At 59.7% G+C, this 14,381-nt stretch overlaps 1 protein-coding gene across 5 annotated transcripts in view; it reads left to right on the plus strand.

Moving 5' to 3' along the window:
- The window catches only part of LOC105471092 (cilia and flagella associated protein 46), a 125,100-nt gene that overhangs the window by 70,012 nt on the left and 40,707 nt on the right, over positions 1 to 14,381 (plus strand). For all 5 annotated transcript variants that reach the window (XR_011607560.1, XM_024789507.2, XM_024789503.2 and 2 more), the window contains exons 33-39: positions 910 to 1,008; positions 1,227 to 1,359; positions 2,877 to 3,023; positions 9,396 to 9,596; positions 10,219 to 10,325; positions 11,439 to 11,615; positions 12,695 to 12,830. Coding sequence is in view for 4 of the 5 variants with exons in the window: in XM_024789507.2 (XP_024645275.2) it covers positions 910 to 1,008; positions 1,227 to 1,359; positions 2,877 to 3,023; positions 9,396 to 9,596; positions 10,219 to 10,325; positions 11,439 to 11,615; positions 12,695 to 12,830 (1,000 nt within the window). In the remaining variant the exon portion in view is untranslated. The remainder of the gene's footprint in view (positions 1 to 909; positions 1,009 to 1,226; positions 1,360 to 2,876; positions 3,024 to 9,395; positions 9,597 to 10,218; positions 10,326 to 11,438; positions 11,616 to 12,694; positions 12,831 to 14,381) is intronic.

Here is a 14,381-nt window from a genome sequence, read left to right on the forward strand (position 1 = left end):
CTTCTGTGTCTTGGGGAATAGGGAGGCCCGAGGGGAGGGAGAGAAGTGGGGGAGCAGCCAAGCCGTGGAGCAGTCAGAACCCACGGGACATTTGTCGACTCAGTTTGCTGTCATATATGGGCGTGGTTGATGGTGCCCCAAAACAATTATAATGGTAACCGCAAAGATCACTGAACACAGATCACTGTAGCAGAATCATAATAATATTTTGATTTTTTGAAATATTTTGAGAATCACCAGAATGTGACACAGAGACACCGAGTGAGGAGGTGCTGTTGGAAAATGGTGCCGATGGACTTGGTCGCTCAGGGCTGCAATTTGTAAAATATGCAGTATCTGAGCAGCACAATAAAGTGCAGTGTGATAAATGGAAGTGCCCGGGCCACTGAAGGATCTGGGAGAAAGGCCGCAAGTTGCATCTTCAGCTTGCTCAGATATCCCAGGGGCGGGAGCGGCAGAGGAAGCTGGAGCAGGTGTGGTCATGGGGCCAAGAGGGGCCACCGGGGCCTGCACAGGGATGCTTCCTGGTGTCTGCAACTTTCCTGCTTGCCTGAAAGCATTTTACAAGAATAGGGTTTTCAACAGGAGTCAAGGCTTCTCTGCTTGTGGTGGTGGCTGCTGAGCCCACCTGAGGGCCTCCTCCCCTCCTCGGACGGCATCCAGGAGGCAACAGATAATGCCTCACACGAGATCTGTGAAGGAGCAGGAAAAAATCCCACCTGAAATGTGATGGAGCTACCTGGCACTTTCCCCTAGTCATTTCGCTTACCTTGAAAAAGGATTGAAAACATCATCCAAGTATGCCTCGATGTTTTAGTTGACCGTTTTCTGTGAAACACACTCGTAGCTTTGTTTCTGGCTCCCTCCGCTCCCACGCGGCACTGACGCTCCCGGCCACACTCCCCACAGCCTCGCCCACGTGTGCTCCGAGCTGAAGCTGAGCGAAGCAGCTGCGCACCATGAAGAGGCGGTCGGGCAGGTGTACGTCAGCGAGCTGGAGCAGGCCAGGTGGGTGCGGTCCCACCCGGCGCCGCCCGGGGCTTGAGTCTTGCCCTTGGTGTGGCCGGGTAAAAGCCAGCCACCCAGCCACCCTCTGCCCTGGACTCCTGCCCCTCTGGGGAGAGCAAGCACTTGGGGACACGGCTGTGTGGTTCTCCTGGGTCATGCTGGAGGTGGGTAACTCATGGTGCACAGATAACTCGTATCGTCTGTTTTACTCACATTAGCTGCAGGAAAGAGATCGCGTTGAAAAAAGAGAAAAATAAGGAACCTTTATTAGAAGAAAGCCTGCCAACACTGAGTGAGCAGACACTTCCCATCCGGCCTGGGGAGATCAAACCGCTGGAAGCCAAGGACAAGGTGAACATCACCGCCCAGAATCCTTCTGACCTGCAGCCCGGTGGACACCGGTGCCCTCATGGCCGTGCAGGGCTGCAGCTGAGCCAGGAGGCCGGCCTGTGTGTCTGTCAGTGTGCGAGGGGCCGGCCTGTGTGTCTGTCAGTGTGCGAGGGGCCGGCCTGTGTGTCAGTGTGCGAGGGGCCGGCCTGTGTGTGTCAGTGTGCGAGGGGCCGGCCTGTCTGTCAGTGTGCGAGGGGCCGGCCTGTCTGTCAGTGTGCGAGGGGCCTGTGTGTCTGTCAGTGTGCGAGGGGCCGGCCTGTGTCTATCAGTGTGCGAGGGGCCTGTGTGTCTGTCAGTGTGCGAGGGGCCGGCCTGTGTCTATCAGTGTGCGAGGGGCCGGCCTGTCAGTGTGCGAGGGGCCGGCCTGTGTGTGTCAGTGTGCGAGGGGCCGGCCTGTGTGTGTCAGTGTGCGAGGGGCTGGCCTGTGTGTGTGTCAGTGTGCGAGGGGCCTGTGTGTCTGTCAGTGTGCGAGGGGCCGGCCTGTGTCTATCAGTGTGCGAGGGGCCGGCCTGTGTCTATCAGTGTGCGAGGGGCCGGCCTGTCTGTCAGTGTGCGAGGGGCTTCCTGTGAGTGATTTCTCCTCCCGTGGGCCCTGGAATTCCCCGGGAAAGATGAGCTTTATGTGCACCACAGGCCTCCCTGGAACAGGCCTGCCAGGTGCCTGCGCAGAGGCAGAGAGAAGGTGGGGACAGCAAAGAGGGGTCTCCACCTGGGGGTCCTCGTCGTCTGACAGAACTGGGCCTCCCGCCACCTGGTTTCCCTCAGCAGGAGAGCACAGCATCCGCTGCATTTGCCCGTAAAGGAAGGTGACCAGCCCAGCTCCTAACCCAAAACGCAGTTACCATGGGAGCACCATGGAGGAGCAAAGGTCATGCTTCCTGTGACCTGGCAGCCAGGACAGGACAGGGGCTCAGCACAGGACCTGGATCCAGAACACAGCAGTGCGGGGCTCAGCCTCTGCCCCCGCCGGGGTCTCTGCTTAGCGAGGAGAGGGTGGGAGGATGTGGGGTAGGCCCAGATCCCAGTGCAGGGGCTCAGCCACCGGCCTACGCCAGGGGTGCCCTAGCAAGGCCGGGTGCACAGCCGCAGGCAGGCCCAGATCCCGGGGTTGCTCGGCAGCACGAAGTGGGGCAGGGGGTCCTACACCCCAGTGTGTGTGTGTGTGTGTGTGTGTGTGTGTGTAGTAGCAAAGGCTCTACGTGGCTAGTGGTGGTCTTGGTTGGCTGCAAGGGGATTCGTGAGAAGAGAGAGGTGCACAGGGTGCAAGAGGCCTGTCGGGGGAAAGGCAAAGGCCTGAGCCCTGGCCTCAGGGCGCACGGGGAGCTTGTGAGGCGCCCACGGTGCCAAGGCCAGCAGGGAGCCCTCGGTGTGGTGTGGTTCCTGAGTCGCAGGGATGGCTGCTGAGCCAGAGCTCGTCCCGTGGGACTCGGAGGTCGCAGTGTCAGGACCCTGCCGCCTGGGGCTGCGGTGTCTTCCAGATTTTGAAGATGAATGGGGAGACCGGGAGGGGCCTGGATGGGACGTCCTTTCCCCTCCTGTGGATGCTGAAGGCAGAAGTTCTGCTGGAGATGAACCTGTACCAGCCTGCACGGCTGCTCCTGTCAGAGGCTCATCTGGCTTTCCAGGTGAGGAGCCCTCCCAGCCCGTCACCACCCACGGCCGCTCCCAGCGCACGGTGCACAGCGGAGGGGCTGCAGGCGGAGGCTGGGGCAGGCGGAGGCTGGGGCTGTAGCATTCATCTCTAGCACGGCCTCTGTCTGTCCGTCTTTTGCTTTGCCACTCACAGTTTGCTGAAGTTTCTATTTCCAGTACCTGTTGTGGGTCTCTGCAACCTCTCGTTTCTCTTGGTCGTCGGTGGCTCCTCTCTGCCTCCTGCCACCGTCAGTTTCTTACCTTCTGAGGCTGGATGAGAACTTGGGGAACCCCAGAGAGTGTCTGCCAGAAGTGCCACTTTGTTCTAGGGGGCGGATCGTGTGCGGGGCCGCCTGGGTCCAGGGATCCGGGTCTGGTCTGGTCTTTGTTCGTTTTTCTCTCACTCCCCGGATGTGACCCTTACGGTCCCCAGTGAAAGCCCCGGGACGTTTGCTGAGGCCCGGTCTCCCCGGTGGGCGCTGCAGCTGTTTGGTCTCAGCTGGCTCCTGCCAGGCTTTGTGTCATCCTCCTCTGCCCTGAGCAGCCAAGCCCAGCTGACAGCCCTGAGGGGAAGTACGGACCTCGGACCCTTCGCCTCGGCCCCTCCTCCTGGGACTGGCCCTGCAAGCCTCAGCACTGGAAGTCCCAGCTGCAGCCTCCTCTCCTCACCCCGGGCGCTTGCATTCCCCCGGGTTTTGTTCCCCTGCAGGGATGGCAGCCCCAGGAAAAAGCCAGATGGATGGAGGCCCACGGGTGCTTCTCTCTGTGCAAAAATTGTAGTTGCCAGTTTTTGCCAGCACTGACTGCCCTCCAAACTCACCTCAGACACGTGGTGACATCTTCTGTCCAGATTTTAGAGTTGCTTTCACTGGGAGGGTGAGGCAGAGCTACAGAACCAGACAGCCTGTCACTTGTTTTGAAGAAAAACTCCAGAAAAAGAGAGGGTCCTAGAATGGTATAAAAATTCAGTGACGCCCATCAAAGCCTTGAGAGGTGCAGACTTTATCTCCAGCACTGAGGGCAGGTGTGTGAGGTCTCAGGCAGGGGACAGGTGTGTGCAGGTCTCAGGCAGGGTGCATGCAGGTCTCAGGCAAGGGGACAGGTGTGTGCAGGTCTCTGATAGCAGGGACAGGTGTGTGCAGATCTCAGGCATTGAGGACAGGTGTGTGCAGGTCTTTTTTTTTTTTTTTTTTTTTTTGAGACGGAGTCTCGCTGTGTCGCCCAGGGTGGAGTGCAGTGGCCGGATCTCAGCTCACTGCAAGCTCCGCCTCCCGGGTTTTTACGCCATTCTCCTGCCTCAGCATCCCGAGTAGCCGGGACTACAGGCGCCCACCACCTCGCCCGGCTAGTTTTTTGTATTTTTTAGTAGAGACGGGGTTTCACCGTGTTAGCCAGGATGGTCTCGAACTCCTGACCTCGTGATCCACCTGCCTCGGCCTCCCAAAGTGCTGGGATTACAGGCTTGAGCCACCGCGCCCGGCCTGTGCAGGTCTTTGATAGCAGGGACAGGTGCATTCAGGTGTCAGGCAGGGGGACAGGTGCGTGCAGGTCTCAGGCACTGAGAACAGGTGTGTGCAGGTCTCAGGAAGGGGGACAGGTGTGTGCAGGTCTCAGGCACTGAGAACAGGTGTGTGCAGGTCTCAGGCACTGAGAACAGGTGTGTGCAGATCTCAGGAAATGGGACAGGTGTGTGCAGGTCTCAGGCACTGAGAACAGGTGTGTGCAGATCTCAGTAAATGGGACAGGTGTGTGCAGGTCTCAGGCACTGAGGACAGGTGTGAGCAGGTCTCTGATAGCAGGGACAGGTGCATTCAGGTGTCAGGCAGGGGGACAGGTGCGTGCAGGTCTCAGGCACTGAGAACAGGTGTGTGCAGGTCTCTGATAGCAGAGACGGGTGTGTGCATACCAGGGTCAAAAGGGAGCTTGTCTGAGGAAGGGACTGAGGATGCTGGGTGCAGCATTCTTTTGGCCACAGCCACAGGAGAGGGCCAGCCTCTGCTGGGGCCGAGGGCTGGGGGTGTGGAAGAGCTCCTGGGAGCTCCCGGGGTGAGAGTCAAGCCCCTGAGGTGGGCAGAGGCCCGGCCTCCCTCACCCGGCGTCAGGTGATGAGAGCTCTGGGGCTTAGGGAGTGAGTCTGCTGTGTGCCGGGGCCTCCGTGGACCTGGGAGCCCAGTCCCAGGACGAATGTGACAGGTGTGAGACTCCCACGAGCACAGGTGGCCACCCTCCTCCTGCAGCCACCACCCTCCTCCTGCGGCCACCCACCCTCCTCCTGCGGCCGCCCCCCTCCTCCTGCGGCCACCCACCCTCCTCCTGCGGCCGCCACCCTCCTCCTGCGGCCGCCCCCCTCCTCCTGCGGCCGCCCACCCTCCTCCTGCGGCCGCGGCTGTGCAGGGACTTCGTTTCGCAGCTGGCGCTTCTGGCAGGAAGTTGTTAGTTTCCTTGATCTTTCCCCGCCCTCTTGGCTGGAGGCCTCCTGGCTCCTGTCCTCAACTTGGCCCTCAGCTCACCCTGGCTTCTCAGCCGCATCCGCGTCGCGGAAAGCCTGCCTTCGTGTACTGCCCTCCCTCCGGCCCCACCTCGCCCTCAGCCAGTGCCTCCCGGCCGCCCCACCCCGAGCCTCTCTGAACCCGCTCCCCCAGGCTGGCGATGGGAGTGTGCTCTGCCCTTCCACCCTGGCCCCTCCTCGGCGGGGCTCTCTCCGTCCTGCTGGTGGCACCCCTCCCGCGTGCTCTCTGGCTCTCCCCTCCCTCTCAGGCCCACCCACATGGTGGCCTTTTCTCTTGGCGTTCTGACCTCCCCTGGGCTCTCCCACCGTGGCCTCAGCACTCAGACCCCCACCGACCTCAGGGGACTCCAGGCTGGAAACATCTGCCCTGGGGGCTGTGGCTGTTCCTTGTGCTGCCTACTCCTCCGGACAGGGCTCTGCCCTCCCACTCAGTGTCAGCACTGGAGACCCTGGCATCAGCCTCACACGCCCCTCTACCCACCTCTACCCACCTCTACCCCAGCTCTACTCCACCTCCACCCCACCTCTACCCACCTCTACCCCACCTCTACTCACCTCTACCCCGCCTCTACTCACCTCTACCCCACCTCCACCCCACCCACCCCACCTCTACCCCACCTCCACCCCACCTTCACCCCACCTCTACCCACCTTTACCCTACCTCTACTCACCTCTACCCCACCTCTACCCTAGCTCTACTCCACCTCCACCCCACCTCTACCCACCTCTACCCACCTATACTCACCTCTTCCCCACCTCTACCCACCTCTACCCCACCCACCCCACCTCTACCCCACCTCCACCCCACCTCCACCCCCCCCACCTCCACCCCACCCACCCCACGCCTACCCCACCTCCACCCCACCTCCACCCCACCTCTACCCACCTCTACCCCACCTCTACCCCAGCTCTACTCCACCACCATCCCACCTCCACCCCCTCTACCCACCTCTACTCACCTCTACCCCACCTCCACCCCACCTCTACCCTACCCACCCCACATCTACCCCACCTCTACCCCACCTCCACCCCACCTCTACCCTACCCACCCCACCTCTACCCCACCTCCACCCCACCTCCACCCCACCTCTACCCCACCTCCACCCTACCTCTACCCCACCCACCCCACCTCTACCCCACCTCCACCCCACCCACCCCACGCCTACCCCACCTCCACCCCACCTCTACCCACCTCTACCCCACCTCTACCCCAGCTCTACTCCACCACCATCCCACCTCCACCCCCTCTACCCACCTCTACTCACCTCTACCCCACCCACCCCACCTCTACCCCACCTCCACCCCACCCACCCCACCTCTACCCCACCTCTACCCACCTCTACCCCACCTCCACCCCACCTCTACCCCACCTCTACCCACCTCTACCCCACCTCTACCCCAGCTCTACCCCACCTCCACCCTACCTCTACCCCACCCACCCCACCTCTACCCCACCTCCACCCCACCTCCACCGCACCCACCCCACCTCTACCCCACCTCTACCCCACCTCCACTCCCCTCTACCCACCTCTACTCACCTCCACCCCACCTCCACCCCACCTCTACCCCACCTACCCCACCTCCACCCCACCTCCACCCCACCCACCCCACCTCTACCCCACCTCCACCCCACCTCCACTCCCCTCTACCCACCTCTACTCACCTCTACCACACCTCCACCCCACCTCCACCCCACCCACCCCACCTCCGCCCCACCCACCCCACCTCCACCCCACCTCTACCCCACCTCCTCCCCACCTCCACCCCCCCTCTACCCACCTCTACTCACCTCCACCCCACCTCTACCCCACCTCCACCCCACCTCTACCCCACCCACCCCACCCCTACCCCATCTCCACCCCACCTCTACCCCACCCACCCCACTTCTACCCCACCTCTACCCCACCCACCCCACCTCCACCCCACCTCTACCCCACCTCCACCCCACCCACCCCACCTCTACCCCACCCACCCCACCTCTACCCACCTCTACTCCACCTCTACCCCAGCTCTACTCCACCTCTACCCCACCTCCACCCCACTTCCACCCCCCCTCTACCCACCTCTACCCCCCTCTACCCCACCCACCCCACCTCTACCCCAGCTCCACCCCAGCTCCACCCGACCTCCACCCCACCTCTACCCACCTCTACCCCACCTCTACCCCACCTCTACCCCACCTCTACCCCACCCACCCCACCTCTACCCCACCTTTACCCACCTCTACCCCACCTCTACCCACCTCTACCCCACCTCTAACCCCTCTACCCCCCTCCACCCCCTCCGCCCCCCCTCCGTCCCCCCTACACCCCACCTCCACCCACCTCTACCCCACCTCTAACCCCTCCACCCCCCCTCCACCCCCCATCCACCCCACCTCTACACCACCCACCCTGTCCTCTCCCTGCCTTTTGGGCTCTCCTCATCCCCAGCCAAGCTCTGTCCCACCCCCTCACCCTCCTCCTCTCCATGTGGAAGCCCCTGCCCACCCTGTCACCAGCCTCTGACCCACTGTAGCTGCCCTGAACAAGCCCCACAAGAGCCAGGCCCCATTGGACCCTTGCCAGCCCTGCTCTCTGGGCCCAGCCACGAAGGGCCTCCCTGTCTTCCCACCTCAGAGGCCTGCGCACCCCTGCCAGGCTTGGTCCAGAGGCGAGGAATGCCCTTCCACAGAGCCCAGCCACCCACCTGCCTACCTTCAGGCCACCTGACTGCCCACGAGGCTGCGGTGAACCCAGGCCCTCCCCACGCCATCTCTGGCGGTCACAGCCGTGCCCGGTGCGTGCGGGCTGTGGTGTCCAGGTGGATCCTGTGTCTGGCAGGGGCACAACTGGGGCACACCTGGGGCACGCCTCCCTAGTGGCTGCGGCCCCTCCCTCGTCCTGGGCATCTAAATGCATGGAACGGCCAGAGATGGAGCCCTCAGCAGCTGGGACACCTGCTCTCTGGCGGGTAGCCCCAGCTCATCAGCCCACCCTCCCCTCTGTCCCCGCACCTGCATCTACCCTGGGAGGGGCCTGCCCAGGTCCAATCGAGCACACAGGGCATCTTGTTTGGCCAGAAAGTGATGCCTGGGAACAGGACGCCGCCTTTCTGCTGCAGAAGATAAGCCGGGGAGCCCTGGAGCCGGGACCTGCTTTCCACCCCGCTCCCATCCTCTCCTCACCCTCCCACCAGCACCCCTCTCTTCTTAGCACAGGCTGCCCTGTGTTTCTGTCCCAGATCATGTGGCTGCCCAACTCCCTGGCAGCAGGCCCCGGACGGGCAGGCCGGGCTCTGGGAGCCTCTGAGCCGCTCTCAGCATCGGTGTCCAGGTGCGACTGTCCCGAGCCTTTCGCCCCAAGCGGGAGCCTCTAAAAGACAGGGCTAGGACGAGGCCAGCAGGAACCCCAGGAGGCTCCGGGGACCAAGCTTCCTGCCGCCCAGGCAGGGGGAGACAGATCCCCCCAAAGACGAGCCAGAGTGGGGCTGCGCCTCACTGAACGCCGATCCCGCTCATCAGCACATCACTGAAATACAATTAAATGGAATCAGATACAGTCATGCACGCTGCAGCTGGTGCTGACTCCAGAGAAGCCTCTGGAGTGCGGGAGGGCGGGGAGGGTGGGCGTCCCACTCGAGGAGCCACAGGGCTGCAGGAGCCGGGCAGGACAGCAAGTCCTGCCAGGGAGTGCGAGGGCGGCCGTGGGCCCCACCCGTCCACTGGCAGAGTGAGCGGCCCTGTCTTCCCCTCACCCGGTGCCTCTGTCTGCCTCTGCCTCTCTGTCTGCCTCCTCCTTCTCTCTACCTTCTCCTGTCTCCCTGCCTGCACACGTCTGTAGAGGAACCCACACATGTCTGAGTCTCTCTCCTTCAGGAGCTGGATGAGCCCTGTGCAGAGGCCCAGTGCCTGCTCCTCCTTGCACAGTTGGCCAACAAGGAGAAAAACTATGGACAAGCCAAGAAAATGATCGCACAGGCCCAGCCCCTGGGCGGAAGTGAGGAGTTCTGGTACAATTCCACTCTGACCCTGGCAGAGGCGCTCTTGTCCATGGAACACCCAGGAAGAGAAGCTACGGTAAGAGGCATGGGGACCTGGGGCTGCACGTCGGATGCTCTGCCTGGCAGACCGCTGATGACACGCCCGGATCCATCCCTGCCCACCCTCAGACACGCTGGTATCCACCCCCACCCGTCCTCAGGCAGGCCTGTATCTGTCCCCGCCTGCCTGTCCTCAGGCCTGTATCTGTCCCCGCCCGCCTGTCCTCAGGCCTGTATCTGTCCCCGCCTGCCTGTCCTCAGACCTGTATCCATGCCTGCCTGTCCTCAGACACACCCGTATCCACCCCCCACCCCGTCCTCAGGCCTGTATCTGTCCCCGCCCGCCTGTCCTCAGGCCTGTATCCATGCCCGCCTGTCCTCAGACACACCCGTATCCACCCCCACCCGTCCTCAGGACTGTATCTGTCCCCGCCTGCCTGTCCTCAGGCCTGTATCCATGCCTGCCTGTCCTCAGACACACCCGTATCCACCCCCACCCATCCTCAGGACTGTATCTGTCCCCACCCACCCGTCCTCAGGCCTGTATCTGTCCCCGCCTGCCTGTCCTCAGACCTGTATTCATGCCTGCCTGTCCTCAGACCTGTATCCATGCCTGCCTGTCCTCAGACACACCCGTATCCACCCCCGCCTGTCCTCAGGTGTGTCACATATTTCAGAAGCTCATCAATGCCTTCAAGATCCTCAAGAAAGAAAGACCAAACCGACTGCCTTTATTGGAATTCATGATCACAGATCTAGAAGCCAGGTAACTCCTTGTAAGAAACACTGTTCATTAGCGTGAAAGCTGTGGTTTCCTCTTTTCCATCTGCGATTTTTGTGCCATACGTCCAGCCTGTGCAAGTTCAGAGGCCCATGTCATGGGGCCTCATATCCACAGCTTTCCGCACAGCTCCAGAAAGCTCCAGAAGTTTCCTGAGCTTGCTTCAGGCTTTCTCTGAGAAGTGGGCCTTGCATCCACGTGTCCTGTCTGGCTTCGAAAGGCAACTCCAGGGCCTTGGGAAGGGCCTAGGAACCCTTTTCCTCTAAGTTTGTGGTGTGTCCGTGTGAATTTGTAGGGCATGTGTTCTTACAGCTTTCACAAAGCCCTTGCCGCAGGCACGCCTCCCTCATTGCCGTTTATCGGCGCCGTCTCTCTGTCGCCCAGGCTGGAGCACAGTGGTGCAATCTCAGCTCACTGCAACTTCCAGCTCCCTGGTTCAAGCAATTCTCCTGCCTCAGCCTCCCGGGTTGCTGGGATTACAGGCACGCGCCAACACGCCCGGCTAATTTTTGTATTTTTAGTAGAGATGTGGTTTCACTGTGTTAGCCAGGCTGGCGACGCCATCTCTTCTAAATCAGAATCACAGGCTCCAACACAGTGGACCTTTTTAAGGAGCTGGCTTTGGTTTACAGACCCCAGCAACACGGATTTCTGTCTGACTCGGGCTTTCCTCGTGTTCTGCTTTGTCTTTGTGGAGCTCTCTGCATCTGCGCGAGGGCAGCCCGGGGCCCTGCTGTGGCTGCTCCGGGCCGCAGCCTGGCTCCTGTGCTCTCCGCCTCCCTCCCGGCCTTGCCCTGGGCCCCGCAGCAGCAGTGTGTGAACCGCCCAACGCTTCAGCGCGGGTTCTGTTCCACTAGTGAGTCAAGTAGGAGAGGGTTTTTGAATTTCCACCTGGATGCAGTGCCTGGGGTGGGGCTGATTTTATCACATGCGATCACAGAATGAGGCCCGTATGATGTTGATTTTCAAGAAACGCTCCAAAAGCGTTTCTTTGAGCATCCCTGGATGAACACCGGGGAGAACAGCAGCAGCCCAGCCGCAAGTCCTGACGCGGCCCTGGGGCTTCTGACTCCAGGCCCCAAACTGTCCCTCCGTCAGGTGCCTGAGCCTGCGGGTCAGGGTTGCGCAGCAGTCGGCGGTCACTGAAGCCACCGAGTGCTCGCTGCTGCTGAAAGACATGGACGATAGCCTGTTGGAAATTGAGAGAAAGTTTATCGACTGTGGCTACAAAGAGAATTGTGTTGATGTAAAACTAGAGCGAGCGAAGATCAAGAGGTAAGGCTGCCTCTGCGCCCCCCTGCACGGGAGTCACTGCTTCTCCCACACGCAGCACACCCAGTGCCATCCTGCCCTCTGGGCCTGGCTCACCCCAGCTGCACCCCCTTGGGGTCCACAGGCCCCTCCCCTGGGAAGCTCCCGGCTGCCGCCTCCCCCACATGTTCTGATCACATGTCCAGCCTTCCCCGTCGGGGAAGCCCCGTTGCCCCTGACAGGGCCTCTTTCTGGCCCCAGCCCTGTGGCTGCCCACACCTCCCTCGAGGGCACCCACATTGGGCCTTGCGCCTCCAGCCCTTGGCAGACATGCACAGACATACAGCACCACCCACCCCCACCAGCCACAGGCACACACGCGTTGCACACACGTGCCCAGGCCCAGGTCACACGCGCACATCCCAAGCAGCCCTGAGCTGCTTGCAGGGCCCTGACCTAAGGAGACGGCCCCGCTCTGCATGGCTCTGTAGCCTGGCCCCAGGTGGCATCTCAGGGGCTGCTCCCCCCAAGGGCAGGGCCCACACAGTCCTGATGCCAGCTGTCCCCACCACAGCGGCTGCCAGCCACCCCTGCCCTGGCAAAGCCTCCCTGGCCCCGTCCACTGCCCTGCCCCCAACCTGGGGCTGCCCCCACTTGTCCACACGCAAGCGTCTCGACACGGCGGGCCCAGTGCAGGTGTGCAGAAGCCTGTGTGGGGAAAGGTGTAACCCACCACAAGGTCTGACCTGAGCCGTGTCTGTCACTGTGGATGCCGTACGCTGTCCTTGCGGAAGCTGAGTTAGCCGATCAAACCTAGCCTGCTGGGTAAAGCTGATGCTGTAGAATTGCTTCTGCAAATCTCCTTCAAGCGCAGATTTAAATTTCATAACCATAATACGCTGTACATACTGCATTATTCCAGCTTCTTAAACCTCTAAGACATATCGAGAATGTCTTTACATGTTAGCTATTTTAAAACATCATTTTAAGCACTAATAAGATATATAGTATAATGATAGAAAATGACATATTAAACATTTAGTAATAATAACATAATGTTTTAACATTTTTTGTTCCAAATTCCATTCTTATGTCTTATAAAGGTTACGTGCCCAGAACGAGGAAGATGAAGAACAAAAAACTGCGTATTACTTGGAAGCATATGGCCTGGCCCAGGGCGCCGTGGTTGAGGAGGAAGGGAGGCTCCTCAGTGTCCAGGGCCTACTGTCACTTCAAGACGTAAGCAAGTGTCCTGGTTCCTGTGTACACTGGGTCACTCCCACCGGGATATAAACCCCACTGTAACTTACCTTACAAGCCAGCTGACTTCTGCTGCTATAGCTGAGATGGAGTAACAGGGACCAGAAACAACAAAAACACAAACTGTATGAAACGAGGACTTTCAGAACACTAGACATCAGCAGTGACAGGCAGTGGTCCCCGAGCTAAGGTCCAAGCTCACCGCGGTGGCTCCGGTGGATTCTGCTGGTGACCTGAGTCACAGGATGGAGCCGAGAGCCTGTGGAGAGCCAGGCACTGCCACTCATGGGACAGAGCCCCGGGGAGGGGAGGGCAGGGGAGGGCTGCACAGAGAGAAAACCCCAAGACCTTCGAGAGAGGCCCTGGAGTGTCCTGCCCAGGCCTGATGAGCACACTCTTGAGAGGAAGCTGCCCCGTGCTGGGGAAGAACCACCCAAAAGCGTTCTAGGGCGGGAACAGCACCTGCTTCACCAGCCAGATTGGAAACCCCCATGATCCCTGGGGTGTCGGGCAAAGCAGACACAGGGCCTTGCCTCAGTCAGGGGTCCTTAGGCCTGGTGAGCCCCACTCCAGACCTGCCTGAGAGACCCTAGAAAGCAGACCTGAAAGGACCCAACTATTTCCTCTGAGAAGACAACTGTCCTGGAACAGAGCCCAAGCCTGAAGAACACATACAGAAATGCAGAAATGCCCACCAGACCCCAAAGGAAAACAAAGCCCAAATGTCTGGCAACCAATAAAATATTGCTATATAGAAAAGCAGGAAAATAGGGAGAATAATTGATCAATCAAAAGCAAATTGATCAGTGGGCACAGATATTATAATTGGAAGACAAGTTATCACTGTATTCTATATGTTCAGAAAGTTAAGTAGAAATGGTGAAGATATAAAAGGAAGACAAAACCCAAACTTTCAGGGTGAAAACCACGACACGGGAGATGAGGAAGGCACCAGGTGGAGTGAATGACAACGATGGCAGGAGAAAACATTGGAGAACTTAGAGACATAGCAACAGAAACTTTTAAAAATGAAGAGAAAATGAAATTAAAGAGAACAAAAATTAAAGTCACACAGTTTTAAGTGCACGAATATAGGTGTAATTGGAATCCTGGGAGAAGAGGAGAAAGTAGAATAATTTGACTAACTAATGACTGAACATTTTCCAAATTTGATAAAAATAAATACAAACCCACAGATCCAAGAAGCTGAATGAATCCCACGCACAAGAACTATGAAGAGGAATGAAACTGTGTCAGAGCCGTAACCAGATGGTTTGACACCAGTGATAAGAGCATCTGAGCGTCAGAGAGAGAGCACTGCACGTTGTGTGCAGAGTGACAGAGGTGAATGGCGCAGCTTCCCACAGAAGCGGTGTAGCTGAGAGCCCAGCGCAGGGACCTCTGTGAAGGCCAAGAGGAAACACTGCCGACCTGGAATTCTATACCCAGAAAATACGATTCTTAATGAAGGTGAGAGAAAGATGTTTCTGCAAACACTCGAGAGCCGAAGGAAGGCGTCCTCAGGGGCTG

This window comes from Macaca nemestrina, chromosome 9, assembly GCF_043159975.1.
Source record: "Macaca nemestrina isolate mMacNem1 chromosome 9, mMacNem.hap1, whole genome shotgun sequence".
Taxonomy (NCBI): domain Eukaryota; kingdom Metazoa; phylum Chordata; class Mammalia; order Primates; family Cercopithecidae; genus Macaca; species Macaca nemestrina.